General features: G+C 45.7%; 1 protein-coding gene across 1 annotated transcript in view; it reads right to left on the bottom strand.

Moving 5' to 3' along the window:
* LOC146192590 (U1 small nuclear ribonucleoprotein 70 kDa-like) overlaps window positions 1-17,309 on the bottom strand; it is a 29,368-nt gene extending 12,059 nt beyond the window's left edge. Inside the window, exons 1-8 of the mRNA XM_084602487.1 lie at window positions 17,013-17,309; window positions 16,577-16,639; window positions 16,413-16,467; window positions 14,965-15,029; window positions 13,477-13,539; window positions 11,354-11,435; window positions 1,080-1,181; window positions 530-620 (exon numbers count right to left, since the gene is read on the bottom strand). Coding sequence (XP_084458613.1) covers window positions 530-620; window positions 1,080-1,181; window positions 11,354-11,435; window positions 13,477-13,539; window positions 14,965-15,029; window positions 16,413-16,467; window positions 16,577-16,639; window positions 17,013-17,156 — 665 coding nt within the window. The 5' untranslated portion in view covers window positions 17,157-17,309. The remainder of the gene's footprint in view (window positions 1-529; window positions 621-1,079; window positions 1,182-11,353; window positions 11,436-13,476; window positions 13,540-14,964; window positions 15,030-16,412; window positions 16,468-16,576; window positions 16,640-17,012) is intronic.
* Between the last annotated feature and the right edge of the window lie 62 nt (window positions 17,310-17,371).

Raw genomic sequence — 17,371 nt, 5'->3', positions numbered from 1 at the left:
TGCTGCACTCATTGCATGAAAGGTATGCAGGTGCTGAATTACTGTCACATGATGACAATGCATTAGTATTGGGTCTTTCTCTTGCTTTTCATAGCTTCTCTTACACTACCTATCTACTCCTCATATTTCCTTATCACTGCTCTCTGTATTTCTTTGCTCCCTGAAGGTCACTCTTAGTCATTTTAATTTTTTCCCGAGTCATTCTTGGCCACGCCAAGGCCTAATGGCATGCTGACATTGGCTCAGTGATTCTCAATCTGCTATCGAGAAGAACCCTTCAAGGCTAAGCTCTTCCTGTGGCTGCCATCTTCCGACCTCTCCCTCACCTTGCCAAGTGGAGAGGGTGATCTCCCCACCTGCCACATTTGGCAGGTGGAAAACTTGTTTTTATGCAAACAAGCCCAAAAGTGCAACGCTGGTGCAGCAATGTATGTGCGAGTGAACTGGTGGACAATGTCTCAACCAGGCCCTTCCCATTATCTGGTCTGCCACTTGCGCAAGGCAGTGTGGAGCAGCACTGGGAACTCACATGTAACGTTCGTCCATGCGGGAGTCCTCGCGGCCAGAGTGCTTGGTGTTCACGTCCGGCCCACCCCGCCGGGTGCCACCAAGGCCACCACCTACAAAGCACGCACACACACACTATTAAAGGGATGCAAATCACATTTCCTCTTCTCTGTGGGGTTGCAGCTAACTTTAAAGTAGTGAAATAAATTTGTCCGTTTAAAACTTCCTGGCTAAAAAAAGGAGAGAGAACAGGGATTACATTTTTAGAATGATATTCTCCAGGAATCCTCTAAATTTGCTCTAAAAACTTGAAAATATACCACATGTTCAAATTTTAATACATTTTAAATGCTGAGTTTCTAAAAAGCAAGAGCTACTTTTCAGGTCCTTGATCAGAAAACTGTCCTGCCACTAAATGTGTCATATTAGCATAACTGCGATCCAATACACACCAATGCCCGACAGTCTGCACTTTCACACCAATCCTGAAACTATTCCACTAAAAATTACCAAGCTATCGAGTGGTGTGCTTGCAGATGTATGTTACAGAGCCCCCCATCAACCAAACTCACCTAGGCGGCGGGGTAGCCAGCCCTTGACAGTCCTCCCTCTCTCGACGTCGACCAACACCCGGCGTCCGTCGATCTTCTTCCCATCGGCATGCTTGTAGGCCGCTGACACAGAACGAGGCCACCCACACTCAACACACGCCACCACGCTACCGCCAAGAGGGGAGAGCCCACCCTCGAGCAACACCATTAGGGACACCACAACAACCACACCCTCTTGTCCACCTCAGGGTTCAGACTAGGAGGCAATTACAAGCCTTTCACTTTGATAGTTAGCTAGGGCTACCACCACAGACTTCCCTAGTGCCAATGCATACATGTGCAGATCTGCCGCTGCATAAACTGACCTCTGTGGCTTCAAACGGCGTGTGGCTACCCTCACCGTGCTCGAGCGTGGTCCCCAGTGAAGCTCACTTACCGGAGTACTTACCGGAAGCTCGCTTGGAACTTACCGTCACTCCGGTTAGTGACAACAATAGCACCCCCCCCCCCCTCCCTTGCCCGCTTGTTTGAAATCCTAACACACAAGAGGCCTTACCACTCCAGGTCTTTAAGCAGTCCGACACAAAGGTTTCATTGTTTACAAGTGAAATTTTAAATAACTTTACCGCATTACACATTATGTAAAATGTTCACCATAGGTTCAAACCTTTCAAGTAACGAGTAAATTTGTGCCCCATCATAACTTTGAAACCAAAAGCTACGAATTCATTCGCCAACACCCTGAAGAAACAGACCCAACAAGCAAGCACATGGTCAAACAAAGCACTCGACATAAGATCACAAGGCCAGGTTTAATGCAAACATTTAGATATATCCTTGCATGCTCCAAAGCAGCCATGCAAAATCCATTTACAGCGCTCTCTCTTTAACCTTCTGGCACACATGAAACATTGCATATCCCTGGAAAAATTAACCGTTATCACATTGTGGTGGAAAACTATATATTGTCTGCTTGAATATACTATCTAGGAAGAAAACTTTCCCTTTGATGCGAACAAAAAAAATACCATGTCAAAGGGTTAATTAGAGCCCTGGATTCAAACTTCCCAACAATCAAAATAATGCCCTGGCCCTGCCAACATCGAGTGAACTTTTTAAAGCAGGTTGCCTTCCCCTTGAAAACACTCATTTCCTTTTAGACAGACGGACCAAGAGTCGGCTGTGCCAATGTTTGCATGTGAACCCCACATTTACCAGTTTTAGTTCACGCACGAAATAATAAGCCAACAGCAAAAACACAATAAATAGAGAATGGAAGTGACACCTCAGGTCAGCATCAGTATAGCCCAATGTCATTCCATGTCTAAAAGCAAAGCAGTTGGCCCAGTACAATACACAGCCTTGCAAGGCACAACCTGAAGTACCGTGCTATGCAGACTGAGAGAATGATGGGACAAAAGGCTGATTCATTCCCCCTCCCCTAAAACCATTCCCATACTCCGATTCAGCCAGCACGCCAGAAATGCACCCTACAAGTGTCCTCATCTCCCACCAGAAGGTCAAACCGTACTTCAAACAGAAAAACATTGTGCATAAATTAAGAATGGTACAAAATTCTCCCAGAACCAGCAATTGACATGTCACCACTAAAAGCCTACATGCTACCCCAGTTTTATCCACAAACAGACTTCAAATGTTTACAACATCACTACAACAGTGTGCGGACAAATGGAACACTACCCACGCATTCGTACCACTCCAGTGTACTCAGCACTATAGACATGAGCACGTTTGAACCGACCAGGCACGGCGCAATGAACACCGCTGACCAATGAAGGCTTTCACATCTTGCAGCAGCTCTTTGGTGGCAAGCTCAAATTAAAACAGCACACATTCACAGGCCTTTACGAAGATCCACTTGACCTGAATTAATTACCACCATTATCCAACCTACTCTTGAGTAATGGAGGGCACTCTACATAATGTAAACAAGTATGGCAAAAAAAAAAAAAAGTTTTGCTGCATGCTATTACTGATCTTATCTCACCAAAACAGACTAGGACAACTGTCATTAAACACTTATGTATCGAACATCAAAAACAGAAGCAGTGTGCCGCAAAGAGGCCAACGGAGAATTCTTCACAAATCGCAATAGCAGCGGAGTCCCAATGCCCATACACCTTCGGTCAGAACATGGCCAACATCATCCGCCTTGTGGTGCAAGCCCACTGCTTCTTGGCAAGATCACACAACACCAGTGGCGCACACTGATCACCAATGGTGTCCAGTGAACCAACTGTACACAGCTGCCACCTTTGCCATCACAGCCGATCGAAAATGTCCACGTAGTGAAATGCACCAACTTCATAAAGGCATCACCGCCATGATCTGTGCGTGCACACACACATTCACGCAATGCAACGTTAGAGACAAATATACTTTTCGCCGCTGTCTTTGCATGCAGCTCAATTATGAGAACGCAAATTGCACCACAAAAGACAGCAAAGCGCTCCTGATGCCAAACAATTATATTTTATTGACAAAGGCATATTCTTCAGGATGGCAACCACAGCTAGATTATACAAAGACTATAAAAAACACTTTCCACACTACTTACATGTGTGTAAAGTGCACCTTGCCTGTCTTACACATTGCACAGTTTTAGGTCATAAAAAGCAGCTCCAGCTTAAGGTCATCTGTACCAAATTTTGTTGTGGTTTGATGTTTCTATGCAGTGCAAATAGATTTTAAAATTTACCCCTCCGCGGCCTCAATCGTGGAGACCTCTATGAGCAACCTCAGGAGGGTGACGTCACTGGATATGCCTGTAGTCTGTTTGCGTTTGTTACGGGACAAATTTTGAGCTCGCTTTCAGTCATTTCGGTCAACTGTTGATCCTAGCTGTACAGTTTAGCCAAAGCGTATGTGACAGGTTTCGGGGCTGTATCCGCAATGTCGTAGGTTGGAATGTTGTGAAACATGTTAGCCAAACCTACTTTTGGTTTTAGTTTCATATCACTTTGTGATACTCATAATATGCTCTTTAAAATTACTCTGTACTTGGTATTCTTATCACTGGTATTGATATTCTTAAGTACCACTGGAGTTGCTCCTTAGGACTGCGCCCTTAGGCGCACGGCAATGGTCACAAATTAACTGTGCTTTTATTTCACATGTGCGCGACGACCAAACTTACATGTAAAGAAGAATACAACACATCCCCAGGATCCACCACAAAGATGAAAGTGTGGGTTCAAAAAAAGAAATGAGAAATACTGGTGAGCAGCGACAGAGCTGACCTACCAGCAGCCCAAGAGCAATGCAAGAACCTGGCCCCATCTGGCACGAACAGTCAGACTTCTTCACAGATTCCACCGTCAGACGCGAGAAACTTGGGGAGGCAGGCACACATCGTAAATAATGCAAACAGCAGAACCTTCATTTTGTCACAGCCTTCTGTAAATATTATTTACAAAAAAGCTCTGTAGCGAACGCAGGATGCTGGAAGATTACAATTAAGCTCTACGCAGCTGCTCTTTGAGATGGAGTGTGCGAAGGGTAGAATAACTGCCCCGGTACATTTACCAAGGTGGATGATTTTAAACTATGTATAACGATATAGAAAGAGAGATCATTGCGAAAGATTTATGGACTTCTCTGGCTTCTGATGCTGCTTTTTCTGAAGGGGCTCCAAGAAATACACGTGTTCACTTTCCAAAGCCAAATTTAACAGATCCGCACTAAGCTTCACGGTGGTAGTGCTTAAGGGAGAGCCCTGAATTTAGGTGTAAAGGCTGAAGCCATGGCCACTTCTGCATGTGCTATCAAGGATGACGGTAGAAAGAGTTAAAGAAAGAAAAGACTGCGGTGACGGGCTCCAGAGCGGAGGTTTACGACCTAAACGAGTTTCCTCGCCCGGAGGGCTTTTTTTTTTCTTTTTGAGGGAGACAGCAAAGGAGGGCCTTACCCAGACACACACCTTACCACCAGATACAAACCAAAGCTCCGTTTAGAGAGACACTAGAGCAGAGACCCCCGACCACGACATAGTAGCGAGAGTAGGCGCCCATCAGGCATCGCCAAGTCTGTGGTGAGACAAGACAGAAGACGCCGAGTCACCACAATGGCACAGCCCCCTCAAAAAGCCTCGGTCCCCTTAGGGGAAAACAAAGAAAAAAACATTTACGCAGCACGCTTTGCCACCGAACACCCCTGCAATGGCTGCAGCATACCCTAGCAGAATTACCATAGCCATATCTTGTTACGAGAGTGGCAGCTTACGGTCAGCGAATGAAGAAATACCAATGCTTCCCGCCCCTAGTAGCGCACTTCACTTAGCCATGCTCTGGGGCCAGGTCACATACCGCTCTCAATAATAATAATAATAATAATAATAATAATAATAATAATAATAATAATAATAATAATAATAATAATAATAATAAAAGCATTCTCAAAACACTCATACTGGTCAGCCTGCCAGACAGGCCAACCAGTAAGAGTCACCAGGCCTTTGGATGCTAACTCAATACTAAAATTATCAAAGAGGATTTTGAGATCTCGTTACTAATGCGACAACTCATACACATGATACGAGCATCCTTACTATAGACTTATGATCCTTCTCCTATGTGGCTGATTATTTCCCTGGTAAAATTGGATTTGACACTCTAGCTCCTACCTTTTCTTTAACCAATAAGTGCAGCACGTTTCAGGCAATCGCATGGTACCTTGGCTCTCTGCCATTAGCAGTGTAATATATGCGATTTTCAGAAATTTAGTCCAATTGCTTTAGGCTGGTTGTTTCAGTGATACATTCTCTGAACCGCAACCTATGCAGCAGTTTTATAAAAATATTTACGTCCGGTCCGCAAACATTAATAAAGATTACTTCGAGTGCCTTCATGCATTAGTATATTGAAAGACAGCAGTGCAGCTATGTTGTCTGCCACTGAAAACTATGTTCATTGGAAGACCGAAACAAAATAAAGACATATGGTCTTTCGTGCACCTCCAGCAAATAATGTAAACAAGACAGCGAGAGAGCAGTCAGCAGTTATAGTAAGTTCTGTTAATTTAACCATCATAACTTCAAAAACTGGATGACTGCATGCACAGTTGCATGGCATGAAATTCCGATTATTGCGGAGAAATTAATTCAATTCGGACAGATGGAGCAGCTTGCAGCTGCAGAGTGCCAAAAATAGGGTGGTGATGATGCATGATCAATTCAAATGTCTCGCACGAGTTATGCCAGCATGTTATCTGAAATTTGAGCACCCGCACTCATTGCTATGACTTAATTGTGGCTGTATGATAGCATCATCCTGTCCTTTCTCCTGCTACACTCATCATACTTCATTTTCCTTATGTGCGCAACCCAGACCACACTGAGAGCATCCTTCACATTACTGCGGAGGTTATAACCGTTTTATACTACACTGTGTGCATGCACCCAGGGCATGTTTTTATTTGAGGAAGGGTGGAGGAAATTAGTTATGGTTGAGCCAACAGTGCAAGCGCATGGCACCATTTTTTTTTTTTGGAAGTAAAAAAAAAAAAAAAAAAAAAAAAAAAACTTACTACCGCAGATATTCTTTATACTAACCAAGCAGCGAAGCAATGCTGGAATGAGACACACAGAGCTTGCTTTTCTTGCTCCCTCCAATGTATGGTTTATTCAGACATCACCTCGAGTCTTGCGAGTTTATACAAGATCCAAATTAACTTGGTTTTCTTGAAAATGCCCTTTATGATAAAGGGAGGGGGTGTTAATTTTTTGCTCATTCATAAATTCGGAAGGAGTATGGTCCCTGCCGGCGCCCATTATAATTTGGACGTAGGCAGCCTTGTGCTGGTTCATTCTGACAGGAGGAGGAGTAGGGGCGCATCAAGGTAAGACTTGCAAAGCCGCCCAAGCAGACCACCTCACCAAGCTTGAACTGCATGAAACTTAATTCCATCTTAATTTCCATCTAAAAACAACCAATTCCAGGAATTAATTATATTCATTAGTAACGTGATTTAAATGGACTCAGCAGCTTTTTAGGGACACTCGGTAATTCAAACATTCGGATAACTTGAACTGTCTATCATCGTCCCCTGATAGCCAAATTTACAATATTTTTTTCCCACTAAATTCAGGAGAGGCGCTGTTTAGGTAAGAAAGTCAGTGCCACAAAGGAGACATATTCTGCAAAACGTTGCGGAAATCACTGTTTGCAACTAAATGGCTGCTACTGATCTTTTTCCCCATCATGCCAGTTTAAATTTTACAGGCAGCAAAAGCGGGTACTGTAAGAGCCCACTCAAAAATCCGTGGTGCAATTAAGGGATTGCATCAAATGACAAAAAAGGTTTTCTCCATGCATTACGCAAAAGAGGAGAAAGCTCACCGAAAGTATTTATTTGCACTGCATTTCACGCAGTAGTGATTGCCATTGCTGGGTGTACTGTACTGCAAGAGCGCCTTGTGTCAGAGACCTTTTCACAAAACCTCACCTCCAGTATACATAGGTGCATGTTCAATATCTTGCATTTCTTATGCGCAACTGGTGAGCTTTTTGATTATACTGGTTCAAGCTTTTGCGATCCAGATGCTCTGAGTGCCTAGACAGGTCTGTTCCAGCTATAAGGCAGCAGCAGCATTAAAACGCGATCTAACACAATTCTCAATGTAACAAAGTATTTTAGCTGTCATAACTTAGCGCCCACAGAGCACCCACATATTTTTAGTTTCAGCATAAAGAAATAAATTATGCCACTTACAATGTAGCGAAATTTTGTTCCTGGCCGATAATGAACCCAAGAACGTGAACTCTAAAGGACTGAGCGTGGCAGCGTACCGAACCGCGTACATGAAGGTGGGCACTACCCATTTGCCACCACGATGCTGCTCGTAAGCAGACAAAGACATGCTTGCACGCTCTTAAGGCTCAAAGCCATGATATAGAGCGTGAACTGGGTTTCAGCTCATCTGGTGAGCTGGAGGGTACTGTTGCCGCTGTTGGTGACGGTGAGATAGTGAGGCGAGAAAGCTAGCATCAGTCTGCCGTCACTAGCTCCATCCAAACAGCCACCAACCCGCTATCGAAATGGCCATGTGACCAGGGATCAGAAGGACAATGATAATGATGAAGCCGAAAGATATACGGTGCAAGATTCCCATCACACACATAACGTCCACTTTCATCACAAATAGCTTTTCCTGTGAATGGCCTCCGAAATACTCTAGGGTTTCCAGCATGCCGAAAAAGAAACTCCGACCTTGCGAAATTTCAATTTTATGAAGTAAACAGCAAACTTTACCGACTTCATTATACCGAGGTTTAACTATAAACTGCAGGCTTTCCTTGCCTTACCTTGTCCATCATGCAGCAGCACTTGCACGAGCGCTTGGGAGTCTTGTCAATACTCTCAACAGCCGTGGTTACTTTCTAAAAGCATCCATGTATCGTTTTTACAGCCTTGACATCATGCAAGCTTGCAATGCTCCTGCTTCCGATGGCACAGACAGTACTAATGTTCAGTGTAACGACTACAAACAAGGAAGCTACTCATGATGGGTGTGCATTTTCAGTGCATAAAACCATCAAAGGGATGAAAGTCAAAGGGATGTACATTTGCAAACAAATAACAAGAGGCCTTCCAGAAAAGAATAAAGGGCAGCAACACGTCATAGTCTGAAAGAGTGCGCAGCTGGACTTGCCCCGCTATTCGAGCGGCCAACATGTGCCACCTCTGCGGCCTGTCTATCATTCTTCAGAAAACAAAATCGGGCTTCGAATGGGGCACCTGATAACGGGCGAACTCTAAACAAACTTGGACACATGCCCGTTTTGCACCATGACTGAGTTACTTTGGACCTGAGAAAAAACTACAGCAGCATCGCATTTTCAAACGGCCAAGAACTCCTCTGATGGCGTACACTGCTAGGCACAGCAGCCATTGCTGGAATGGTGGCAAAGCGAGCCTCACAACAGCACTCCCTTCTACTGGCCTCACAAAACACACCACACAGTGTTCTCAAGCAAGGCAAGGTGGGGAAGCAAAGGTCACAGGGCCACACCTGGTGGTGTCCAAGCAAAGACCGGAGCTCGGGGCTTCACAGTGCACTGGCACAAAAGACACAAATCCCACAGCAGAGAGCAATCTTTCGCGACAGCTAAGAACTCCTTCGTGTAACAGTGGCAACAGCATGGCTCAAAGTTACTGAATGGTGACGCAGCCTCCCGAGTGTAGAAAGACGAGACATAGTTCTACCAGCCCCCTTTTGACACAAACATAATTGTGCAAGCAGCAGTAGATGCATATAAGGCAGACAGAAAGACAACGTCGCCCACAGTCATCCAGCCGCCCACTCCGGTTCAAAAAGAGGCGTGTGTGCAGGCACCACCATATCAATTTGTGAATTGTGGGGTTTTACAACTCAAAGTGACACACTGGCTACCAAGGAGGCTCCAGGGCCCGTATTCTGAGTTTGCGCCGTTACCGAAGTACCGCTATCTCACGTGACCTCGAGTCATCTGATTGGCCGAAACTGGGTGTTGCCACTACGGAACCGGAAGAGGTGGCAACATCATGTTCTGTTTCCACCAATCATATGAATCAAGGCCATGTGAGATAGCGACACTTCCGATAAAGACGCAAGCTCGGAATATGGACCCAGATTGAACGAAGTGGGGTTCTCAAACGGGCAGAGACATTGTTCAGCATGTGTTTTTTTTTTTTTTTTTTTCTTGTTTCCCCCCCCCCCGATTGAGACAGTCCCCAACTTGGGAGTGAATCCAGATCATGAAGCTCAGAAGCTAATGACTGTAAGCTGATGAGTATGCGCAAGATTATTAATAGGGACCCAAAGAGATTAAAATGCCAGTAGCAAAGTGGATGTATGTGGACAAGGATCTGCGAGAGAGAAGCTATGAGGAGGGATGACAGCCGTTGCCGCTGCAATAGAACACCCTAAAAGGCAGAGCTTAAGTGTCCCCCAAATTGCTTTTGCAAGTGACAGCCACTGGTCAGTGGCCAAATCATTCTCAATCAGAGCAGGGACGTGAGAAGACTAGTGTGTGTGTGTGTGTGTGTGTGTGTGTGTGTGTGTGTGTGTGTGTGTGTGTGTGTGTGTGTGTGTGTGTGTGTGTGTGTGTGTGCATGAAATTTCTTACAGCAAAACTTCTAAACCTCGACCTCTGAATTTATGCAGCTTTTGTTTTACATTTTAATTAGGCAGGATCATGCTACTAGTAGGCAGGATTAGGAATGCAGCACACATACAGTTCCGATAATTTTTCAACATCCTTCCTTCCGCCGGCTCCCAAATACTTGCAAAAAGCACTCGGCAACAGTAGGCAGCATGGCTTCTTGGCAAAGGCATGACTATTGTTTGTTCAGCTGTCAGAAATAGGTACAGCCACAAGGAGAAAAAAAGAGAAAAAGGCCGAGAATATGCTTTCTTTCCTAACGTGACATTGTTAAGTAAATCATTTAAATCCTGCGAGAACATTGTCATTTATGATCTGCAAAAGTAAAGTCACAATGGTGCACTAAAATCCCCACTGGCTGTGACCTTTGCTCCCCCTCACAATCAGTTACTAGAAGCAATCAAAACCTAAATCAATGCAAAAATAAAAATAACAATGTCCGAAAGCAGAAAAAAAAGAGGGAAAAAAATGTGCTCAGTGGTCGTGTTTGGACCATGCACGCACACAAGACCTCAAAGTGATGGTGCCAGCCCTTCGACTCTCCGCAGTTGTAGCACGACGCCTCTTCTCCATCTCTCGGACGACCAGCCGGCGATCACACTCGGAGCAGTGGGCCGCTCCTCCTCCCGCCCCCTTCTTACCAAAGATGGGGGAGTTTTTTTTTTTTTTGTACCAAACATGACAACAATGCAAGGCAACTGGAGCGGCAGTACACAGGCCAATGCAACACTCAGCACCAACCCCATAATGCATACGCAAACACCACGTCCCAACGCCACTCCAAGGACGGCCCTTGCAGCCGCTTTTCTTCCCCACCACAACCCCATCAAGCCAAGAACACCAGATAAAATGGGAGGAGACAAAGGGATTGCAAAGAAACAGATCTTCAAACAAACTGAGAGTAAGTAATTCAAACAAATAAAAAAAAAAGAGAAAAGAATTGAGCTTCTCTACAACATGTACTCACTATAGTGATACATCTTTATAAAACAAGTTAAAAAAATTATGCCATAGCAGCCGGTCACAAAATCGAGCTAGACTGTCCTCTCGTTTCACAGCAATGTGAACAAATCAAAGAGGAGGGGGCACAGGCCAATGCTCACACATGGCCAGGTATGTGGGAGGAGTACTCACAGTGCATGTCTCGTTCGTGCTCATACTCGACGAAGGCGTAGCCCCGCGGCTTGCCGGTGATCTTGTTGTGCACAATGACAATCTGCACGGCAGAGGTCGATATGAGTGCAATGAATTCAGTGTAGCAGTTGGGGGCCCTCCATAAAAAGGCTGCATGCATACTTAAATTCACATTCAGGCCCCTAAACAGAGAGACACAATGTGTTAGAAAGGTTCAACGCTGCTGGATCGAATATGGAGTGAAAGCATTAGCTGCGGGTGATCGAGCGTTCTTCTTCGCAATTAGACGCGGCTCCCGAGCATGCAATAATGGGTGGTGCACACTCGCGCGAAACTCTGCTCTGACCCATGTAGTGTAGTTTTACGCTACAAAAGCTTGTGCCAGTTTTAACTGGGAGACGGGGAGCTTAATCCAGAAGCTGCATGACTGCTTTGCTCTGAGGGGAAGGTTGGGGTAGTATCGCTTTATGTGCACTGCAACATAAAGCGCCCATTGTATCCATATTCACTGAACACAATCGACAGCACAAAGATTGCGACACTGCAAAAACCAGCACCTAAGCAAGAGGGAGGCAGCTTCACATATTTGGCAAGCAGAACAACTGAACAAAGTGCCTGCACTTCAAAAGCTACAATTTCATAAAGGCGAAAATATGCAGCACAGCCTCAACTGCTCAGTTGCAAAGTATTTGCTTCAAATTTAATTGCAGGCAGAATGCCTCTCGTTGCATGCAAGCCATCACAGAGTGCACACAAAAACGTTTCGCTTTTCCCGAGGTTGGCTTTCGGCTCTAGTTACCTAGACCAATTTACACCAAGAATCCAAATAAAATACCGAGGCCTCTACTCCGATTTTGTGTGTCAGGTTTCTGCCTAGTATTAAATGTGCAACAAAATAAACTTCAGGGCTACCAGCATCTGGCTCTTAGTGAGTGAAGGCACTATTAGTGGCAACGGTTGCCCGTTTTGATGGCCTCCGTTTCACCAAGCTTACCCCTTAACCCTCGCGACCTTGGTGCTCACGATGAATATACGCCTAGAATCAGCTTGACCACACCTCGAATGATGTCAGGACGGCAAAAGCGGCACTCAGCATCTTGCCTGGGCCTCCCTAGCCATGCTAGCCACGCCTTACAGCCAAATTGCAGATGCTCGAACAGCACTCCCATTCAGCACGTTTGTTACGATTTTGAGAAATGCAGGATACCGAATGCATATAGAGGCACCAAAGAGGGGGTTTTTTCGAAAAAGAAAAAAAAAAAATGTCTCTAGCAAGGGACTCTCGGTAGGTGATACACCAGGTGACAATCACAAAAGCCCCGAATCTGACAACACTCACTGGCACACACACCGCATGTCTGCGTACAGTGCTAAACACGAACGGGTGCAAGTATGGTGCATGCTAGCAGGATGGTTGTGCACTGCCGTCCCGTGCACGAGCTGAAATCGGCCTATGCTGTCAAACTGAAAGACCACGTGGCTCCCGTCATTGCTGGGGCAAATGTAAGCTGCTATTCTCGCGATGTGCGTGAAATTCTCTGATCAAGCTTTCGAGCAATAAGGTGAGCGATCCAGTGCTGACACACGAGGGTGCGTGGCCCTCCCCATTCAACCCCTGCCACAGGGTGTTGTGTGAGCAAGAACAGAAGACGCACATGGCGTACGTCTTCTGTGCCTGCACATAGGGCGATCGTGAAATACTTTCACTGATCTTTCCTCGCTCACATTATATGCAGATGAAAACTTCCCTTGTTTTTTTCTTTTTTGCCATTCCAAAGTTACACCTCATAATATGACCAGGTTCTTACGGTATCCTGACACTTCCATTCGTAGTTTGTCCATTCTTTCCCACCCATATTACCAGCTTGTGTGTTGATCAAAAAATCGCACGCATTCCTTTGGCACATGACATGGCCAGGCACCGAATGGCTTGTGTAACATCACAAGACCATGCATCGTGGCCAGGCTTCTTCAAGATTGGAATCCTGAAGTAGTGTTGTGACAAGTTTGCCAAAAAGTTCACTTGAAGCAGCACCCAGCAATTAGCATAGAATTCCCAAAACGTTGCAGCTACATGTGCAGGTCCAAGTGCGAAAAAGAAAGGGCAAATAAAGTGCTTTTACCTTTTTGATGGGCCCAAACACCTCAAATTCTCGCCGGAGCTTCGACTCAGAGGTATCATAGTTCTGGAAGCAAAAAAACCTCAGCTGCTTACAGTGACCTTTGCTTGACCCTAGAGAACTGCTATCCACATATTCAGCTTTAGATTCAATAGTAAATCGGTCAAAATAAAAATACATGTAAAATTCACCTCATTACACAGGTAATATGCTCAGCGACTTTCGTCAGTTGTTTTCATTTCGGGCAAGAAATATCGTTCTGAACTCCTCTCAGTCATTTTACAAAGGTGTGTGTGTGTGTGTGTGTGACCAAACATTTACTTGCCAGTTCAGTCACCCAACCAGATATAGGCGCATTTTTTATTAACCCTTTCGCTGTCATGAACGTACTGGTACATTTTTGCACCTCCCCACAGTGTCACCGACATACTGGTATGTTCTCTATCATGCGTTCAAAACTTTGCGCTGGTTGCGCCATCTGTCAAATCTTTCTACAAGTTTGTATTTTCGCCATGCGCTGCGTTGGTATGTATATATTTAAGAGTATCGAGCGACCGCGCCCATCACCGCCACCTTCTTTGCTGGGAAGCGTGGTTGCTCCGCGTGTGCTACTCTATCGCCCTAAGCGATCATACAGAGCGCGCATGCGATCACAGGTTGTTCTGAGACCTGCCACAGGTTTTTATTTTTATTCTGCTGATGTGTCTGCTACAAAGCGTCAAGTTCAGAAGTGCACACCGTTGCCTCTTCAATAGGTAGATACACGACTGGATCGCTGCTTTCGCTCTCTCTCGCCCCGCCCTTGCTAGCAGCGGCAAATGAAGTTGCCTTAGTCTCTTTCCATCTCTTCCTGTCATCTTGATTTCACAACGTGCCATTTCTCTCCATTGTGCGGGCTACTGAAAGTGTGTCCTTCGTGAACACGGTTACTTTCGGATGGCAAACTTCGCGGAATCTTCGACTGCGGACTAGAGCAATGGCTCTTTTGATTATGAATACGAGCCGAGCTCGGATTCGGACTTTCAAGAAGTATCGAGCAGTGTTTTTTTTTTATTATCCTAATTTGTGGCCAGGCTGATGATGATGACGTTAACAACACCTGCAGAACACTGAAATGTGCATATTCCGTTGACTGTGTTGTTTGTATAGCAATCATAATTAAAAATAAATCGCTATGCTCGTTCCCTGAAACCAAACAGACACTGGGGGTGCGTCACGGCCAGAAACACCCGACAGCAAAAGGGTTTATGGCTGAGATGTCGCTGCTGCACCATGCAAAGCATTGCACTAAACGGCCATAAATTTTTTCGGATCTGATTTGTTGTTCTCACCATTTTAAAATGGTTCCAGGAATTTGATAGAATTATTAACCCAAAATGTTTGAAAAACCACTGGAGTTGTGCTTCAAAAGCTCAAGGCCCTAACGACTTTTCATGTTATGCTGTGCGCCAACAAATTTCAAACTACCAAGAACAGCTTCGATCAACTCACAATCCGAGCGACGAAGAGGGTCTTGAAGGGGTCTAAGGTGCCTGACGTATTGTTGTATGGATCCCCTGTAAAAGGCAGCAGAAAGAATTTGTCAAGAGTAGCTGTCAACAAGCCAACTTTAGGTCTGTCACAAAAATGTCTACCAGAAGTCACAGAAGCAGCAGGGTGGTATGTTGAATTGAAGCTTAGGCACTACAAACATATCAAGAGTCATCCAAACTTTACGGATGTCCATGTCACTCAGCTTCCAGCCAGCAACAGTCAGTAACTGTAGCTCTCAGACAACTACAACACCGTGCCTGGCACTCTCAGCATCCGTGACAAACAGTTGCAAGCGACTGACAAATGCCCCCATTGTGGTGCTTCACTGGAATGTGTGACGTGAAACACCTGTGGACATGGCCAGCTTTGATTTCTGTGAGGCAATGCCTCCTAAGCAAAGTAGGCCTGAGGTAGGGCCCTGAATGAGACTATTGCAACTGAACACTGCAAAATCCCTTTACTAGGAACTTTTGCAAATTTTTTACTTCTTTCTCCCACACTTCCCTCCCTTTTCCACTATGCCTAATGGCAAACATCCCGCAATGAAAGACAAAGCCACAATGTCATGTCTAGCCTTTTCTGTATCCATGAGCCAGCTGCACAGTTCATGCCAAACCTTCTCAAAGCCTGAACATAAAAGCAACACCTATGAGACGAAAAGTAAGTCATCATTCTGCAATACCTAAAGCAGTGTACAGTAAAAAGTCTCTTGATACTGCGCAGTGCAAGCAAACTTTATTACATGGCTCTCCATATCAACCTGGCGTCCACTTCAATAGGACGCCTTCTTTTATGTGTAACAGTATAAGCATACAATGCACCTTTTTGGCGGGTTAATGAGGTAGCTACTCTATAGTGGCAATATTTGCACACAGCCACTAAAAAAAATTAAAAAAAAAAATGCGTGCTTCGCATCTTACATTTTAGAACCTCACCATGTTCCAGAATGCAGGGACATTGCTTGGCTGCGCACGTTTGCATACTGTGGGCAAATGTGCAAGGAATCCGTGAAGCAGCAAAAGCCAGCGGAGCCCAGGACTTGGAGAGCCGACCAGCCTGCTCGTCACTTACCCATTTCCCGTCCTCTTTTCCCTTCATAAAGTTTACATCACCTCACCCCCCAGAAGCAAGCAGTGGGTCAAGTCGATATTCGCGAGAATTGCAGCACGTGAGGATGCAGCGATAACAAAACAAAAAAAGGAAGATGAGAAAGACTGCTAATTACTATTCTGTTGTGCAGTAACGCTGCCTAAACCATAACCTAAGGTCAGCATCAAACATCGGCACCTCTTCTACGACCGCGGCACCCGCACACGAACCTATGGCACGAGAGAATGAAAAAAAAAAAAAAAAAAAAAAAGGAATCTACTCACACAGCGCTATGTCTTAAAAAGGAATCTACTCACACAGCGCTATGTCTTGCTCTAGCTTGTAGGCGACCTGCTCGGCCTTCTCTCTCCTCTGAAAGGCAAGAAATATCCTCTATCACATCTTACCGAGAGGCATCGGAAAGCAGAGGGGGCATGCCGGTTTCCATAATCACGCTGTGTGCACATCAGCCACCACTTACCTTGCGCTCGATGCGTTCTTCCCGAGTCTCAACGCGCGTGGGAGGCGGCGTGTCCTTTGGGTCCTGGAACAAAAACAGCGCGTGCGATATACCATGGTCCCTTTACGCCGATCACAAGGAGCTGTGAAACTCGCGGCGCACGTCTCAACAAAGCAAACGCGATGACAAGATGGCGCGACAAAGGCTAAAACAATACTGCTGCCGCACAAGAAATACGATCGGCCAACCTTTCCATGGCGTTTAGAGCGAACTCGAACATGAATACGCGGCTGCGCACGTTCTATAAGTAGGCCTAGAAAGAGTGCGCCGGCGACGATGAATACATCACGCACGTCGCGAGACGGGCCTTGCACACGACTTAAGAATCGCTGGCCCAGCAATAACAACGAAACACGGCAGACATGGCCTGCTACAGACACGGATGGTGGGCGCTTACCTCGAATAAGTTTAAGTACAGCGATACGCCGGTGTAGGTCCCTTGTGTCTTTTCGTGGGGCAACTTGTCCATCGGCGGCAAGTACGGGATGGGGTCTCGAGGCGCAAAAAGCGCCAGGAGGTTCGGTGGGAGATACTGCGTCATTTTGGCGGCGGCGGTGGATGATCCGACGGTGACAATCCACGGCTTTTTTGCTTCTCACGAGTACGAAAGCAAATGCATCGCACGAGGAACGGACTGCGAATAAGCAGAACAAGCAACAGCGGCAACAGCACTGAAAATAGTCCGGCAGGCGCGGAGCGCGGAAGCCGCATTATAGCCGCGTGTCACTGCGTGGAGCGTTTCGAGGCTTCCAGTTT

Source organism: Amblyomma maculatum, chromosome 4, assembly GCF_055883805.1.
Source record: "Amblyomma maculatum isolate TAMU_Amacu chromosome 4, ASM5588380v1, whole genome shotgun sequence".
NCBI lineage: Eukaryota > Metazoa > Arthropoda > Arachnida > Ixodida > Ixodidae > Amblyomma > Amblyomma maculatum.
Note: the sequence above shows the minus strand (reverse complement) of the source record. Positions and strands in the feature narration are given on the sequence as shown.